This window comes from Solea solea, chromosome 4, assembly GCF_958295425.1.
Source record: "Solea solea chromosome 4, fSolSol10.1, whole genome shotgun sequence".
In the NCBI taxonomy this organism is placed as follows: domain Eukaryota; kingdom Metazoa; phylum Chordata; class Actinopteri; order Pleuronectiformes; family Soleidae; genus Solea; species Solea solea.
In genome coordinates this window covers 21,447,021-21,466,316 of record NC_081137.1, presented here as the reverse complement: position 1 = coordinate 21,466,316, position 19,296 = coordinate 21,447,021, and the positions used below count along the sequence as shown (strand labels likewise).

At 42.9% G+C, this 19,296-nt stretch overlaps 1 protein-coding gene and 1 long non-coding RNA gene across 4 annotated transcripts in view; one reads left to right on the top strand and one right to left on the bottom strand.

Moving 5' to 3' along the window:
• The window catches only part of nsg2 (neuronal vesicle trafficking associated 2), a 36,613-nt gene extending 18,174 nt beyond the window's left edge, over window positions 1-18,439 (top strand). For both annotated transcript variants that reach the window (XM_058627733.1, XM_058627731.1), the window contains exons 4-5: window positions 13,630-13,740; window positions 17,096-18,439. In XM_058627733.1, the coding sequence (XP_058483716.1) occupies window positions 13,630-13,740; window positions 17,096-17,293 (309 nt within the window). In that variant the 3' untranslated portion in view covers window positions 17,294-18,439. The remainder of the gene's footprint in view (window positions 1-13,629; window positions 13,741-17,095) is intronic.
• Window positions 9,712-19,296, bottom strand: part of LOC131458558 (uncharacterized) — a 109,501-nt gene continuing 99,916 nt past the window's right edge. For both annotated transcript variants that reach the window (XR_009240107.1, XR_009240108.1), the window contains one exon: window positions 9,712-12,528. This is a non-coding gene — a long non-coding RNA (uncharacterized LOC131458558). The remainder of the gene's footprint in view (window positions 12,529-19,296) is intronic.

Below are 19,296 nucleotides of genomic sequence, written 5' to 3'. Positions count from 1 at the left end.
GAGGCTGATGGTCTTAGAAGTGGCAGCGTCGTTGGAAAAGCATGTCAGGAATACTCAACAGAGACAAGCTGTGTTTCTCATAGTCAAGAGAGCTGATCCTTCCAACACTCCCCCCCTCCCCGAGCATTCTGGGTATATCTGCATAAACAGGACAGGCAAAACTCGAGTGGGCATTGGACGGTGGGTACTTGTGGTACTGGAATGGGGATGCATCATATGCAGCCTTGTGAATAGAATCACTAAATGATTTTTTTAGAATCTGAAGCATCCCGGACATTGGAACAGTCCTTTGGTTTGATTATATAACATCCTTAAAATCCAGCCCTTCAAAGATCCCTCTGTGATCCTTCATATAATCGGGAAGAAACACCCGATGTGGATCCTGTTGATTAAATACAGACGAAATAAAGAGTGGAAGTGTTCTAGTTCTTGTGAGTAATGTGGACACAATCTTCCATCAGCGGATGCAAGATAAACTTTAGTGGCACTCCAGAGATTGTGGTCGAACTCTCGGGTCCTGTTTGATATTGTCGGACGGAGCGTGTTTGTGTCATCAACACTCTGACACTTTTACACCCACTGCACTCTGCGATTACTGTGATTACTTTGTCAGGTGCTGTGGAGAGCTGTGGACATGATGTGACGCACTCCAAGTGTAGTGGAGACAAAAATGCCCAAACAGCAACGCTGAGTTGCGAGTGTTTCACATTTGGAACTGTTCAAATTCTTGCTGCAGACTTTCCATCCGGGTCGTGTTACATCAGCCTCTGTCTGTGCGATTTTGTGTAAACGCTCGGTCCGCTTGACTGATGGAGCTGATTGTGCAGGCGCGCGGGCATCAGACCCACACACACACACACACACACACACACAGTGTGGAGAACAGCGTGCTGTTGTGCGATGCAGAGCAAACATTTCTGGATGAAAAGCTCGCACATCTCGCTTCTTTTCAAAGCTTTGCAGATTGTGTTGATGGATGAAGAGCGCAGAGAAAAAAACGCTCTGTAATCTGCCCTCACTATCTTAGTCCTGCTCTCCGTCCCTTTCTCCACCCTCCTTTAATGCCACAGCCTACTTTGCCCCCCGCCCCCTTTTATTTTAAAAATTCAATGTTTTAATTTTAAAACTAGATTTTGTCACAGTAAAATGTTATTTCTTCTTCCTTCTCTGTATTCCCTCCCTCTTCATCCTCATTTCCCTTTTCCACATTCCTCCCTCTAGACCAGGTCCATGTGTTATCACTTCCCACATCTCTTCCCTTCGTTTTTTTTTGGTCACTCACCACCTGCTGTATCCTCTCCCTCATCCTCTCCATCCCTCCCCAGCAGACTCAAACTGCCGCGTATCCCCTATAGTTGCTTTGTTCTGTGGAATGAACCGAGGAGGCCGAGTTTCACCGGTCATTAATGAGCTCCAACGAACGCCAAAATCAAACCTGAATTTCATTTGATCTCGAGCAAAACCCCCACCTGGAAAGATCTCAGTTACTGTAGATGAAGAAAGAGAGGAAGTATTTCTATTTCAGCTGTCGGGAGAAAATGTGTCGACACTAATAATATTTGCAAAAGTGCCCTGAGATAACAGAGAGGAGGAAAAGGGAATGAAAGAAGCAGAATAAGAAAAGGGAGCAAAAGATGAATTACAAGAGGAGCTATTCATTGCATTCACTTTACAGTTATACTGAATGAATGGTTCTAGTGCAACACTGTCCTACACATTAGTTCATGCACTGCAAACGTGAAACAAATGGCGTGTTTCCACCGGCTCGACTCGACTGGACTCGGCACGAGCGATCGTACCTGGTACCTGGTGAGGTTCCAAGTGCGCTGAGGCGATACTATGCGTGACGTCACCAGACTGCTGGAAGAGACGTCCGACACGAGAATCAAGCTGAACAATGCCGAACTGTAGATCAGTTAATAAGACTTAGCGATCTTAAAAAACGTGGGTTCATCTCCAACAATTATGTCTAAAATCTCAATATTTCTGGTGTAGTGTGCCAGTGACGGAGTCTGTGCTCTGGTCATGGAGGAAGTACTGAACAAATATTTTTAATGATTCAGTTACACTGAAAACAACTGCTTTAGAAGTCACTAGTCACTCGTCTGTGTGTGTGTGTGTGTGTGTGTAAAACAAAGTCACGGCAGTTTCATGCAGCCGTGCAGTGATGACTCCGCCCACCTTGAGGAGGTACGATTTTGTAGTGGAAAACCAACCTAAACTGTGCCGTGCTGAGTCGAGGCGAGGCGAGCTGGGACCACAGGGGGAAAAGGGGCTAAAGGCTTTATTGCCTGATTGTGATGTAATGAATCTAAAAAAGTAAAATAGTTTTTGATATTTACTAATATTTGATCAACTTGATACAATAACTTCTTATAAAAAGAATATAGTTAAAGAAACGTTGTAAAATGACTCAGTGAAAATATACTCACATGTTGAATCGGGTAAAAAATGTTTTGTGTGATAAAAGAAGTTCAAGGAGTTTCCGAAATCAAAGGCCATGACAGATATGTGAGTTAGATGTGTGGAAACTCAACTCCAAATATTCATAAAAAACTCAAAACTGGTTGAGTAGAGTTGAGTAGGATGGATTTTAAGATACAGAAAGGTGTGACGTCGAGACTCTGCTTTGGTTGACATTCAGTTTACGACCTTTGCTGCAAAATAACGATTTTTGTCTTTCATTGCCATCGCACTTAAACTGCAACTCAGAGCCTTTTCTGAAAATGAGAAGTCGGAAGGAAGGAGAGGAGAGGATTAATCGTTGCTCAGTAGGGACAGAAAGACGCAGGTGTAGCGGCTGATGAGGGGCAGAGTTAATGCGTGTCGTCCAGCGCAGTTTCTGGCGCACTATCTGGAAAACATGGTGGGCTTGGCCGAGTCTCAAAACCCACGTGCCGTGCACACACCCACTCCTGCAGGACCCACTCTCCTACACTCTCATGCCAACACATATTTCATCCTTCACACACACACACACACGCACACACGCTCGCACACACAGTGACCTCATGAACAGTGTTTCCCACTGCCAAGCTGAACATGTGCAGCACCAGCCGAAGTTAGTGGGGCCCGTGCATGTAGCGGTGGGAGAGGCAGCCGTCATCAGAAACAATTATCCCATTATTACCTCCACCTCGCCTTCAGATAAAAGCTTTTGCTGCAGTCTGCCGCCTCCACAGAAGGCCGCCACTGTTTGTCAGGGTTCAGGTAATTACTGCTGCAGGTTCTGAAACCTCACATAGCCCCACTGTTCCACATATTATTCCTTGCTTGTTTTTGTATGGGTGACTAATCTTCTGCTGATTGTAGGGAGCGTATAGAAGCTGTTATGCACTCTCAGTTAACCACCCACGACGATGCATCTGTGTACACACACACGAGTCGGCACAGCTCATCTTGTTAGGACCCTGCGTTGACTGTTATTCAGCTGGACTGCGGAACAAAAGCCTTGTTCTTAACCGTAACCCACCAGATTATGCCAAAGCCAACCGTGAACCTAACCACACGTAACATTTTGATTTTGTGAGCCTCAGAATTGAGGTTCTGCCTCAATTCAAGGACCAGGCTTTGGTCTCCATGAGGACTACTAGTCCTAAAATGGTAAACATAAATGATACCAGCTGTCAATCTCACAGGTCTCAACTCAAATGTGCCGTGCTTTATTGTTTATTCTGCTCTAAATGGGAACATAATTTACAAAATCAACATCAGGTTTTATTGAAGAAGACCCAAAATAATTATAAATAAAGTGGGATTGACGCCAAATGGAGTTCTTTTCTTACTTCCTGGTTGGCATGATCTTTTTTTTTTCAATACTCACCCATATTTATTCATGGATTTGGTCGTGTTATGCTATGAGGAAAATCCTTGATCCTTCCCTGACCTTAACCAGGTCCTTTTTGTGCCTAAACCTAACCACAATTTAACCTAAACTTAACCACATTCACACCAAGAAAACGGTCATCATCAACCTTGTTTTCTTAAAACACCAAAAGCGCCATACACGAACAATTGAAACACTAAGAACTGGATGTCGATATGTATGATACATGACATCTTCTATGTTTGGAACGGTGTTTAATGCTTGAACGCATCCTTATTGGCATCTTTAAATATGTTTTATGTTATAGTTAAGTCAAAATCATTGAATGTTCTGCAAACACCACATCTCTATGTTCATTTATAAAGCATTTTTGATTACTGTGTGGATAATTTGGCGTGTTTACTTGGTTGAAGGTTGGTCTGTTTGCAGAGTTTCAGATTTGAATGTGATTTTTCTTTCACTGCTTGCAAAGGTTGGTGGTGGCTGTTGTTTCCGGCTGCGGTGGAACGCTAATGCCCACAGTTAACTCTATTCAAAGTATTCTTGTGATAAAAGCAGGTCAGAAAACGGTTTCAGTGACAGACGGAGATGAATGGCGCTGAGTGGAATGCCTTTATTGAATATTGAATCAAAGAAACAGCATTAAATAGTTTTTTAAAGCTTTGTTGCTTGGATTTACATCCCAACATTCCATCAGTTTTGTTTTTTAATAATCCAAAAAAATGGTTAAATCTAATTAACATTGGATTTAACCACTTGCTCTTGTTTAAAACCCTTCTGTGCAACCATGGTAGCACTTCTGTCATGCTAGTATGCTCCATGATAACATTTTATATGTTCTTTGCTGGTTCATACCCCACGAGTTTTGTGGTTAATGGTTGAGTAGTTGTTTTATAATAATCCTGGAAACTGGTGAAAATGAGGTAAACACAGAATATCTGCTCCCTCCATAACACTGGAAATGTGTTGTGCTCAAAAAGGAACAGGTGTGATTTCATATCTGTCCATCTCTGTCTCACCATTTTCCTCCATTTTACCCTTTTGCTCTCTCATCAGAACTCAGTCACAGTCTCTGTTAGAACAGTGTCAGCTACCGTTGGCGTTAATTCAAAGACAGCTTATTGTTCAAATTTGGCTTCGGATAAAAATGAACTTGCCAGCTGTGATTTGCTCGGTCTTACAGTCCTGGTATCTACGCACGCTTGAAGGAAACACACTTTGTTGAACTGTGTTTAGATCACAGGTGGATACTGTATGTTGAGGATGTTTTTTTTTATGCTTTTTATGAGCAAACAAGGTCGGCCATCAGTGTATGGAAATCCAACCTCGCACACCTGACACGTCAATGTTTTTTTTACGCTTCACTGAAGCACAAACGCGTCCCTGGTCGGGTCACTGTGCCTGGAAGCCGACTTCAAGTTTGAGTCGTTTGTCACAGTAAAAAGGATCTCCATGACACAGGGACATGCCAGACAGACAGACAGACAGACAGACAGACAGACAGACAACTCGCAGTCGTCAAAGTTGGATGAAAGACAAACTGCCAAACTGTGCGAGTGATATTCCCGATGACAGACGGCTTCTGTTCCGCTCTCCCTCCTACCGCAGATCAAACTTCAGACTTTACTCACTGTGCATCAACATCAGCATGACGTTAATAAGTGTATCGTCTCTTTCTTTTAAAACAAGGACCAATTTCTAACAGCATGTCCTGCGTTATCTCAAAGGTCAAAAAAAAAAAAAATGCAATTTGCAATCACAGGAAATAAATGATGAATCCAGATCCTGTCTTGTTTTTATACATGGACATTGCTTCCAAACTCTATTAATGGACCTAATAAGTCAAGGTTAGTTGCCAACTGCCAATAAACTCCAACAGTGGAGGAAGAAGGAGGAGAAGAAGAAATCAGGTGAGGTTGCCAAGGATAAAAAGGATTTTCTGAGTCAGATCGATGATGGCCAAAATGCAATCTTACACTCGGTCTTGGAACACGTTTTTATGTGCAGCGTGTTACATTTTTCCTGATTTTGTTTTGAAATCTATCACAGTTCAGGACAGAAACCAACAGTGGATGATGTTATACAAATACACGATGTGGTTTTATTTATCACAACACTTTCTTTCTCTGTTTTAAATCCCACACACTGGTATCGTCGTGGTACTCTCTTTACGTTCAGTCGGGCTGTTAAATGGTACATGACTGTATATATTATTCTCCCCTCTCACAGAGCTCCCAATCTTTTATATTGGTCTCTTTCACTTTTATGCACATGTGCATCAATATTTAAATAAAAAACACCCTTGGGATTTAGAGCTGCAGAGACATTTAAAGTCCCGAATGTGATGTAAACAAGTCTTTCGTTGCATAGTGAGTGTGTGTTTGTGTTAGATCCCGTCATTAATAATATCCCCTCTTTTTGCTGTGCCGATTAGCGAATCTGATCCAGATGTTTAGCGTCTCCTCTGAGACGTTTTTACCGATTCACAATGAGCGTATCTGTGCAGAAGGTTGGCAGGGTTCTGCAGAACGCGATGGTTGTTAATTTTCTTCTTCTCTTGCGTTTCCTGCTATTTGATTTGCAGTCTACAGCCCGAGAGTGCCGCAGCATCTCTCACCAACATGACGATGCTCGCCGCAAACGTTTGAAGTTTGGTCTCCATGGAGACCTTGCTTAATTGGATTCATTAGCATAATTAGCATTTATCTGTCTTACTCGCAGTGCACTGTATTATACAGTGGATTCTGTGTGAGAAACAATATGGGTGTGATCATGTGGTTTAAGTCAATTTATATCTATATATCTCGCACATAAATCAATCTAAAATGTGTGATACTTGTATTATTACTAGCCCGTTAGGATTTTAAACCTCTGTTTTGTTTCTGCATGGAATATCAGCCTTTCGAGTTTGAACACTGTGGGCCAATTTTGGTTTGAAAACAACTCCTCCAAGTGTCCTTCTATGGAGGACACTGCAGAGGACGTTCAAGAACAAAATGTTTTGTAGCTTGTTCGCCTCTGGATGTGCCCAGAGACAAGGAGGAGGAGGAGGAGGAGGAGATAATATTGTACAATTTTCACTTTCAACTACGCATACACATCCTTATCCAGCTTTACTAAGCAAGTTGTCATAACAATAACAGAGAAAAACAGCACGAGTATCGCATAAGGATCCACAAAGTCCACTTGCACCCTCACGCAAAGCTTCCTTTCCATTTAACAGTGTAGATGGTGGAGCGTTTGTACGTCTGTTGCATACTACTCTACTATAGCCAGTCCTCGAGAGCTCAAATCCCCAGCACACTGTCTCCTTGACCTTCCTCTGCCCCGTCTCCGATACTCTCTGCTCTGGGGCAGCTCCCCGAGTGATCTGTGCTTTGAGAGTCGTCTTTGTTCCGCTGGATGAGATGCTCCGGGAGGAAGGAGAGCGCTCACAATTAGCTCTTTGTCTATACACTGTAAAAAAGGGATCCTAGACGTCTATGAACAATTTGCTTTTTTGAAATACAGCAGAGGCGGCTTCATTAGAAGCGGCTTTCTTAGAAATAACAATTTAGGAACTTTTCTTGAAACAAAATACAGTGGTAGAACGTCATTTCTGCACTTAAGTTAGCCTAGTATTGTCAAGGATTTGACATTTTTTGCAATATTGTAGTGGGACTTTATTACATTTACATTTAATGTTACATCCAGCTGACAACTCCAGTTCCAAGTTAACATTTCCATTAAGACTTTAACACAATAAAATAATAGAATATAGGAAGCAAAGCATAAACCGTGTGGTGTCATAAATTTGCAGTCCTTGGCACAAAAGGAAGGGAATGTGGCTTGTAACCGGAGGGTTCAAATCCAAGGACAGGTCAAGAGGTGCCTCCGAGCAAGGTCCCCAACCCCCATTGGTCCCCAGTGCCCAGTTTGTGTGTGTTCCACTACTGGTGTATAAAACAAACAAGGATGGGTTAAATGCAAAGTCACTTTCACTAATTAGGGTGTGTGCAAATGAAATTTAATTATGATTTTATCACAATTTAAAGACAGAATTTTCAATATTCTAAAAAGAAATGGAAGATTATAGGAAAATCAAATAACCACCAAATACATACATATTTGTTTCCAACACATATTATATAATATCTCAGGTTTATCTTGTCACCCTGTTCGGATTGGGAACCACCGGCTCCAAATCAACAGCTGCATTCATGCACTGAAACACGAGTTAATCACATAAACAGAAAGACTGTTTGAAGCACACGTTGTTGGTAATATAATCGTCTGTATTTGAGAGAGATTTTAGCTGTAGTCGAGAGCGGATGACATTTATACTGTGGTGCTTTTACTTAAAGAATGTTCTTCAAAAACCACAATTAAAAGTCTGGTTTGGAGCCAAAATGGCTGCTGCTGCTGCTGCTGCTGCTGCTGTCTTGTTCCAAACTATTTGAGCTTGTTTGTTTTATAGACATCGATAAAGCAGTGATTAAGGATAATGCAGGAGAACTTAATTCCCTGATTGTTGTCATTTACATAAAGCAATAAACCCCAATAACACACTGCACATTTACAGTATATTTCACAGTACACTCTTTGAATGTTTCACTCAAAGACACGGGGATCAAACCTGTGACCTTTCCAGTCGCCTAACAGGTATACCACTGTGACCCCCTTCATTCATTTCATCAGTGCAAAACCGCCTTAAGAGGATAAGAGGAACATTTCATTTACATTTTCTATGTAGATTTCTGATCCCTCACTTCAACGACAAGAGCTTAGAGTCTCGATTATACACTTCCGCGGGACACATTTCCATCTACACCGTTGAGTCCTGAGGCTAAACTGGTTGGTGTTTTTCCAGAGGGGATGAATAAAAGGTTGTTTTTTTTTTTTTTTTACTCGTCGACTCACTTAAAGTTTGTACTATGTGAAGTTTTTCAGTTGTAGATAGAAGTGACGGCAAAAAGGTTGATCCGGGATGTGATAACTCGCCATTATCTTTTATTCTGCACTTTAATGTTGAATTTTAAATCAGGGGAACATGTGCCGAGATCTGATCTTTAAGCCGTTTCGTCTCCGCTTCAGCTCAACCCTTCATGGAGCTTCGTTAATATCATTAATCAGCAAAGTTCCCTGGAGGAAGGAGAGATGATCAGAGCCAAACTAAAAATGCTTTCAGTGTAAGTACTTTTCAACATTCATGAAAACCATGAAGGTGAAGGACTGAGCTTTATGCTGCGGTGGAGAAGGTGTCAGATGGGACAGGAGAGGCCGTATAGAATAACTGCCTATGCTTATTGGCGTATTGATCGATGCATCAAGTGATATCCCATCGTGTTTGCAGCCCACCTGGCCAGGCTTGTCTTTCTGTCCGTCGGTCACTCCTTTCTGTTTGTCTGTCTGTCTGTGCCACCTGCTACCAAGCCAAGGAACAACATTCTCCATCTGCCCCTGGATCTCTTGTCATTTGCTCTCTCTCTCGTTGCCTCATGCTCACTGTTTTATTGCGTCTGTCATCTCCGGCTTTATTTCTCACTTTGCTCCCTCTGTTATCCGTGTTTATTAGCATCATTTTTTTCTGCTGTCACACACACACCTCCCCCTTTCTCCCTCTTTCTTTCGCAGACACACACTTAGATATTCCCCTCTTTTCCTTGAGTGGAGGTAAGGAGGTGTCTGCTTCCTCCATAACGGCCTGTCTGTCACTGCCAGTGTGCGAGGTGTGGTGCGGTGTTGAATGATGTTGGAATAGAATAATTTTGGGGGGGGGGGGGAGTTATGTGTTTAATGGAACTCAGACAGAGTCAGTGTTAAAGCAGGTGTGTGTTAACGTACAAAACAGGTCAAGTGCAGACACTTAATCTGCAGTTGGCGATGAGGAAACAGCGGAGCAGAGGAACAATCGCAGTAGATCTTTTGTAATCTGCTCTGATTAGTGTTGCTCAATAATACCCAACTGTCTCCAGCTGCAGCTGCCTGTTGTTTCACTCATAGTACTGTGATGCATGTATAAAGAAAGAAAATCACTGTATTTGTTACATACATACTGAAATAGACTGCCATTTGCTGACACTGAAACTGGTTGCACAGTGTAATGACAACATAAAAAAGAATCAGTGTTTACTGGATATTGATCCCCTGTAATCTCCTTGCTTTCACTGTGTAATTCTCTTGGCCACCTGGACAGGAGTTTTAAAGAATTATGACAGGTCGCAGCACAAATAAATTACAATATTATGAACCCAAAAGAGTAGATTAAGCACAATACAACACAAGAAACAAGGACTCAAATGCAGCCTCTGAGAGTGATTCAGGTTCAGTACATGGATCAGTCCACTCAGTAAAAAGGTAACAGATCTGACAGCGGAGTCAAAAGGGTTTAAACATTCTATGAAACTTAATGCAGGGGAAAGGGCTGGAAGGCTGACACAAGGGTACAAGACAAACTGGCACAGACGAAGGGAAAGACGGGCTTTATAGTCTGTGGGAGGAGGAGAGACAACGAGACGCAGGTGTGACCCATGACGGCAGGTGCAGGTAATCAAAGAGGCGGGGAAACGAGTAGTGAAATGAGACAAGAACTCAACAGGGAACAGGGTCATTGTTATTCCGTCTATTCAGTTTATCAAAGTGATTACAAACTTGGAACTGCTACAGACAAAAGGTTGTCCAAGTAGTAACAGTTACGACGTCACTCACGAGAATCGTTGTGCTTTGTAATACTTTGTAAAGGACCCAGTAGCATCCACAGGAATCTGAACTCCCATTTTAAAGCCTTAAAGTGGCAAGTTCCATGTTGATGTTTTGCGAATGGGAGTTCAGACGTCACCTGCAACCACGCAGCCATTGGACGATACCAGCTGTCAATCAAACAACTCATGTGCTGCGCTTTATCATCTATTTTTCTCTAAATGGGAACATAATTTACAATATTGAAATCATATGCTACTGAAGAAGACCTCAGACCAGGGAAATACGCACTGATGTTATAACACAAGTGAGACGTCGGAAGGTGTAGTGAGTGAATAGGCGTAATTCACCATTATCTGTACGTGTAGGTTAATACACCAAAATGAGGTTTGTGGTTTGACACTCACGGCTCTGTTGTAAAAATGGTTGCCTAGTAACCACGGTCCCTTTAAATTGCCGAGGACTTGGGTGACGTGGTTAACGGCATCTTTATTTTGTGCTGTTTTCATTCTTAAAAATAAATGAGTGACGCATCTGCGCAGTCGACGATGGAAATTGTCCGTTTTCTACAATTTCCACAAAGGCTTATTTTCCCATAGACTTTTTTTTTTTTTTCTTCTGCGTTGGTGTCCTCAGGCAAACCAGAACATTTGTCTTGAAAATGAATCTAGAAAAATTGTATTTTTATTTATTCATGTTTTGGTGGCGTTAGCTGCAAATTCGTATAGGCGCGCAGACGGAATGGGATGCTGTTAATGTCGTGTGTGTGCGTGACTGCTTTTAGAAATATAAAACAGGGATTTCCCGCTGCTTTGTAGAGGTAAACGATGAAAGCCCAGCGGGCCCAGTCACCTGCCATGCAGTCAATCCAGCCTTTACCGATGGCGCCAATTCCTATTAAGGACACATTGTTCTTGGTCCAAGTTACAGCCACACGCTGTGTGTTTACCGACATCCAACAACAACAAATGTCTGTGTGTTATCTGTGTTGCACAGATAGTCGTGTTGCTGGTGATAGTGGAGCAGAATATGGCACAAACTAGAGGGGTAGCCACATGACAGACACATGTGTATATAGACCAGCAAAGGTTTATTTAATCTTGCCTTGTGAACATTTGCATCGAGCCAAAAAATCCACTTCATGCATGACCTGGTGAACTGTTGCGTTGCCCTGACGACCTCCTATGGTTTACTGCGGATTTCCGCCAGATTATGAATAATGGAGAAAGGTCAGGATAGATTTTTAATGCACTTATACGCCACATGGCTGTAGCTGCAGCGACACAGCGATCATTTCTCTTACAAAGGCCGTGATCTTCCTTCAACTATTGCTGCGGTTGCTGTGTTGAATCCTCATGCTGTATGTTGACACAGGCTATGCTCTCAATGGACCGGGTTAATTCCACTAACGTGTTTCATGTCTTGTTTGTGTAATGCCCTCATTTAAAGCGTGATTAAAGGGATGGCCAAATTATAAAGTCTGTTGGAAGCTGTTTTGTTCAATAAATAATCTGCTGAGTGACTAGTTCTGTGTCTGACTAACACATAATATATGCAGACTAATTTATTACCCTTTTAGATTTGGAGCAAAAGAGCAAATCCCCTTAGTTATTAGCAACTTCCGTCTCCGTTTAGTGTTTCAAGTGTCTGCTCAGTGCTTTGTGCACTCGCCGCTCTCACTCAATGATATGAGGAGCTTTTCTGTAATCCCTCCTCTTAATGAGCCGTTTTATGTACGTTGCTATTTAAATGGGGGTCAGGGCGAGTCTCCATCAGTCATCGCACATCTGTTACCCCTCCAGAAGTCAGGTTGGCGTGACTTTTTTACACGTCCTTTTCAATGCGTCACCGTGTGTGATGTGCGAGGTGTTATTTGACAAGGGTGTCAACAGCAGCCAAGGCTGTGAGAGCCGTGTCCCCCAGTTGACACCGAGTAAACAGTCACTTAACTTGCGTGTCCCTGTCCACCGCGCAGCACCGATGGAAACTGATGATCGCCCGTGTGTAATTGCTCTGGCATCGTCCTGTGATAAATCAGAGAGAGAGAGTAAAATGAGAACGGTTATGATGCCGGTCGCTGGCAAGAAATGGGGGAATTTAGAGGTATTCATCCGCTGTGTCCCATTTTTACCCGACTCACTGAGGTAAATCTGTCTTTTTAATGGCAAAGAGACACACTGACATACTTCATACGCTGATAATAACCATGTTTTTAATACAGCTCTGTCCTTTGTGCTACATTTGCATCAAACTAATCTTTGTTAATCTGCTTTACCGCAACATTGTCGCACCTTCTCCGGGAAATAAATATTTCACACCTCAACCGAGACAGACAGCTTTAAATGCTTACATTTTTCATCACTTTAGATTAGCATTGTTTTTTTTAAACCGCTATTAAGCATTTTTCACTCTGTATGTATTTTGATTTTGAACAAACAATAATATTTCGCCGTCACTTGTAGAGTTAAAATAAATGGTTCATACAGACATTGCTGCTTCTTTTTTTTGTCTCATTTTGGTCATAAACAAAAGGAAATATTCATAAAGTATCTACTTGAGTCTCTTAACAACTAGTAGAGGTTCGGTGACAGGATTCCCGTGGCTTAATTAGAGTGAATCAACAACAAGGTGAGTCTCAGGACAGATTGTAAAAATTTGCTGCATTTATTTTCATGGAAATGTAAATACATTTTCACAAGTAAAATGAATGTGGTGAATGGGACGTGTGGCTCTGAGGATGCTAAAGCTCAATTTGCATTTTGGCGTTTATCACGAGACCTTCACTTTGAACGATCGTTTCATAAAACGCTGGGAAGACTTTGCTTACATGCATTTGCATTATTTTTCCTCAATATTTCATAAAAAGAAACACAAGCTGCTCTGCTCTTCATGTACTGTGTATGTGTGTTACAATGTAATGAAGCACTGAATGTAAGTCACTGAAAATATTGACTCATATTTCACCAAACCAAGCAGCGTTGTATCCATGATGGGAACAAAGTGGATTTTAACAGTGTCACATCCTGAGTCATCCGTCATGTAATGCAACACTGAGGAGCCGTTGACCTCAGTCAGCTGACTCCTATCATTTATAAAACACTGACCGGGGTTTGTCCTTCCTCCAGGTGACAATCCTGATCATCCTGGCCCTGGCTTTCCTCGCCTGCATCGTATTCCTTGTAGTTTATAAAGCATTCACCTATGACCACGCCTGCCCAGATGGATTCATTTATAAGGTAAGACCCATCATTTTATATATTCTGTATGCACTGACCAGCCCAAAGAAGTGTCACAAACCTGAATATTCTGTGCTACTGCCTTTAGCTTCATTACAGCAGGCATCCGCGACAGCACTGTCTCGATAAGCTTGCACTATCCCATTTATTTCAATCAACAGTTGCATCAATTTTCTGCCAAGATCTATTTATCATGACTTGGACAGCAATGATAAGTGTTCTCCAGTACATCCAAACTCTCAGTGGGGTTAAGGGCTGGACTCTGTGGCGGCCAATTCATTTGTGAAAGTGTTATCTCATGCTCGCTGGACCACTCTTTCACAATTTGAGCCCAGTGTAGTGTCATCTTGGAATATGCCTGAAAAATAGGGAAGTAAGTAAGTACATTTTAAAATTTATATAGCACTTATATATAGCAGATAAGTGCTACATCCGAGGACGCCACACATGCAGTCACTCTTAAGAATGACTGTGGCCTTTGACCTGGAACTGATGTCCTCAGACGGTGCATAAACTTCTCTGGGTGTTTTCCGACTCCTAACCACAACACCCTCCTGTTGGTGGGTCAGCAGTGGTGGCCAAATCACTGCCCATCAGTTCCAGGCCTCCAGCCTTCCTCGTCCCTTTTGTGCCATAACCAACAAGAGGCTCTTTCTGCTACCTCTTCAATCTGGCGTCCAGCTGCCTTATGCTCGTGCCTGTGCACCGTCCACACCATCCACTGTGCTGGGAACACTGTACAGCCCACCTCAACTGGAACAGCCATGACTGCCACCCTTTATCTCTGCACTCCAAGACGAGGTCTTGGTATCTAAGGCTCTTCCTCTCATGGGCCTCGTCACAGCCTTCTTCCCAAGGGACAGTCAGTGCCACCAGGATGACCTTCTTTGCCTGCTCTGACCAAATTACTATGTCAGACCTCAAGGTTATTTGGACGACAGTGGGGAAGTTCAACTTCCTCACCAGGTCCACTTTCATCTCCCCCCCTTGCTCCCCCTGAAGGATGCTGGCTCTGGTTCTCCTAGCAGAAGATGGCTGCTCCCCCAGCCCTGATGAACTACACCGCTGGGGATTGGGGCTTGGGTTTGCAGAGTGGGTCATCCCTCAGGCCCCACCTCACCAGGTTTACTGGAGATAGAAGTGTGTCATACACAGACCTCAAGAGGAAGCTTACACGGAACGGCTCCAGCCTCCAGAGTTCAGTCCTTGAGACCCTCCTTTTTAGGAGGTCCGATTTGGTCCATGTTCCCTGGGTTGCGAGTTCAACAGCCTTTGCCCTCCGCTTCTCTTCCTTCCGCACTTCTGCCTGGACCATCTCTCTCCTCATCTCCACAATTGTTTTCCCCCACTGGTGGAAATGGGAGATTCCTAGCCCCTGCTGCCCAGTGCAGACGTTGCTAATGGTGTCCCTCAACACCAGGGAGCTTTCAGCCTGCTTGATCCACAGGGTCCTAATAGGAGACCAGGTCTCTGCTCACTTGCGCCCTGTCCTGTTGCCACCACAGGCACAGGTATTTGCCTGTTTTTTGTCCAGGCAGTGTTTGACACATCTGTGGGCAGGTCACAGGAAAGTCATGATACAGGAAGGAGCTAGGATGGCTTATCAGATGAGCTACCGTCAATCAGCGATATCACTGATTTTGCCATGACCTGTGTAATCAAGTGTAATTTCATGTCTTTGTTCCTTCACATAGAAGACAAAGGAAGAAATTCTATTGAAGCCAAACTCATACGTTATTAGCCTTGTTGAGTATTTGATGGAAATTAGACAAATTAGACTGACTGCCCATTTCACATTAATTACCACATTATGATTTGCTCCTGATCCACATTAGCTTACATTAGCAGACCAATTTGCATTTGCAAATGGGTCTTGAATCTTCATTTCCAAGTGGTGTTATCAGCGTTTGCAGAGCGGACCTACAACCGATCAGAGCAATGGAACGTGATGCGGCACAGTCAGAAGAACATGATGACTAAACTGTTTTCACCAGATGTTTGTGTTTTTTTTTTTTTTTATCTCAAAATAGATTCACTTGACTTTGCCTCATCAGTGTTCACCAATTTGGTCTTTATTAAAAAGGCTTCAGCATTGGGCGCTCCTATGTCAGACCACCATTTTAGATCATTGGTTGTAACTGACTGGACCAGTTGTAGGATGAATGGACATGAGTCTGATTGGAAGGGAGGCGGACCAATCTGTGATAGCAAAATGACTGAATCCAACCATACACTGTGCTGAATTTGAATCTTTTAGTTTTACAGTGTACAAACAGTACGCCGTCTTCACCTCTCTGGTACTTATTTCCACCACACTGTGCTCGAAAGTGTTAAAGTACCTTGTTGTGTGGAATAAATTTATAGTTGCAGGCTTTTTAAGACAGGGGCTCAGACAGCAGTGTGCTGTACTTTGACTACGTGCAAAATTGTTGATGGAAAAACCTGGCCTTCCCACAAAATTTTAATTATAACCTGACCACAGAATTGACAGCTCTTGAGCTGTACCAAGTGACGGTTTAAGCGGTCAGTGGCAAATGACTCTGTTGTAGTTTATTAACCTTGATTGTGTGGCAAAAAAAATATTAATCTCATGTGTGAGCCGCCTCCATGCCTGCCAGTGCTTTAAGGTTAGAGGGCCTCCGTTGTTATAGTAACAGCAATAAAAGCACTGCTGTCATGGTTGAAAGAAACAATTAAATGGGAAATGAATAGCCCTACTCTGTGTTCAAGTCCACCAGCCTGGTCTCCTATTAGGACTCTGTGGATCTCCATTGAAAAGTGATGTGGGCAATTACTCACTGCTACTATCAGTAGTCAGCTGTCCTCTCTCCGCCAGGGTCTTTTAACCAGCAATGAGGAATGTCAGGCAGATGGCATGTAATAAGAAAAAAATATGATTTAGGATTTTGTGCTGTTGTTTCACTCACACACTGTTCTGACCCCCTCAGTTAGTCATATCCGATAATATCCTATTCAGTTTGTTTTCTTTAAAAGTAGTACCTTTTTCCATAATATGACTTTTTATGTCTGAAGCCTGGGAGGATTTAACAACGTTGACAAGATAAATGTGATTGTGTTCATGTCACAAGATAAACCTTATGGATGAACCACAGTGGAAAAGTCATGTATCGTAATTACAATATAATAAATTATATTAAAGGAACGGTTGGAGATCCTGGAAAAACAAAAAGTTGGAGCAGGCTACATTTTGAATTCAAAAGTTCAGACTTCCCTCCGAAGCCAAGTCTCCAGAGCACAGGAACATGCAACGAACACGGATTCCCGAGCACTGCATGTAGCGTCTTCAACAATGAAATATTCACAATAAACTGTTCTGGTTTTTTTTTAATCACAGCACAAGCGGTGTATCCCTGCATCACTGGAGGCCTACTACGCTGCCCAGGATGCCAACTCGAGGGGCCGCTTCTACACCGTGATCAGCCACTACAGCATGGCCAAGCAGACCACCTCGCACTCTGTCTCCCCCTGGCTGCCGGGAGGGGCGGGGGGCCAGCAGCACGACACTAAACCCCCGGGCGGGGAGGGTCACTGAGCCCGCCGAGTGGCGTCGTAAAACACATCCAGACACACGCAGACACGAAGACACACATGCAGACACAGGGAGGGTACAGACACGGGGCGCTCGTGTAGGAGATTATGTAGAAATGTAGACGTGAGAGACACACTTTAACACAGCAGCTACATATAGAATGCCAATTTAGAGTGAAACATGCATGCAGACATAAAAACACACAACCACATGCTCGACCATATTGTCTGCCCACTCTCTCTCTCTCTCTTTTACACTCTTGGGAACATCATCATCTGTTCATTTAAACTTAAATACACAGCGTCTGCTCTCTTGTTAGGTTATTTACTCCCGTCTTCTAATCTATTATTTATTGACGGTCATGATATATTTATTTTTTAACTGTAATGTATGGATGTTTTGTACGTGACTACGAGGCAACACTTTGTACAAAGGCATGGAGTCAAAGCTGAATTTCATGCTTCTCTTCTGTGAATTTTCTTTCCCCCCCTCAAGTGTGTATACTTCACTTACAGTACATTCATTTTTCAGAATAATTTTGCCTTTCTTGTTCGAGCTCTGTAACCTCAGGCACATTTATCAAACACACACACACACACACACACACACACAGGCGTGCGTAGAAGATCACATCTAATTCTAACCCAAACTAAGTCTGTATGGTCTGGTATTACTGAAACACATTTTATATACAGTACAAACTCAGCATCCACAGCATACCCTGAGTTGACTGAATGAATTTTTTCCATCCTAGTTATTAGGTATAGCTTACATTTAGTGACAATTTCAGTGTGCTGTGTTGTACAGTTTATGCCTTGAAAATCCCCTAGTGAGCCGAACTGTACACAGAAATGTGCGTTCGGGCTAGTTTTCGATGTGTGTACCTTGTAGCAGCTTTTATTAGGAGGTTTTCCCCCCGATTTATTTTCTTATTTTTTGTTTTGTTTTACAAAACCTATTTATCCTCGGTGCAAGTTAATGCTTTCGCTGCAAATCTTTTCGCTCCATCAAACACAACGTTGCAGCTAGGAAAAAGAATAAACTGTGCATATCGCCATCTCTTGCCAAAACTCTCATTAACTACTGTTGTTTCATTACGTTTATAGGTGGGCTTCAATCGCACTGTTATTTCCCCTTTCATTTTGTAAACGTTGGATCTGTCGTCAAGAGTGCTCTTTTGAGATATTGTGATGTTGATAGTTAACGCGTAGCGATATCCGGTGTAATTTATCAATGTGCATCCCTTGTCCCCTCCTCTCATGGTTTGAAGTGAAAAATAAAACAAGCTGTGACCTGTGCCGAGCGTGTCTGTCAGTCCCACTCACTGCCGTGTCTCTTCAGCGCTCACACAGTGCCTAATGCAAACCCCCGAGGCGGCGCGGCGCGACACCAACGACACACAACGACACACTTTTCACAGAGTGTGTTTGTGCGATTCACGCACCTACACAAATCCATATTTCATCAATTATGCAGTTAGGCAGCGGATGTGTGAAACTTTCCAAGCAATGGGGGGGCGGGGGGAAATGATGAGCACCTGTGATTGACGGCGGAAAAGGTACCTGAAAAATACCTGTATCTATAATGGCTACTGAATATATTATTCATCTACAGGCTCGGCTGCAAACGACAGATAAGACCCGTTTTCTTCCGTGTCTTCTCCTCGCTGAGCGACATGAAAAGCCGATTTTCCTAATTTGAGGCTTGTATTGTAATGACTTTGACTTCGGTTTGCTGTGTTTTCTTTTTCTCTCTCAGGCTGAAAACAACAAGCTTCCCCCTCAGTAATACTCAAACAAACACGGTGGGAAATGTATCACCAGTTGTGCGTAAGATACAGAGGCTGCACCTTATCATCTTACAACCACAGCAGTCGGTTTACGCGCGGTACGAGGTGCGACTTAATTGTCGCGCACAATAAACCTACAACTGTAGGTTTGTTGTGTTTTCAGGTTCAGACTGGAGGAGACGGCTTCCCTGTGCCACAATGACCCGCTCTCCTATAT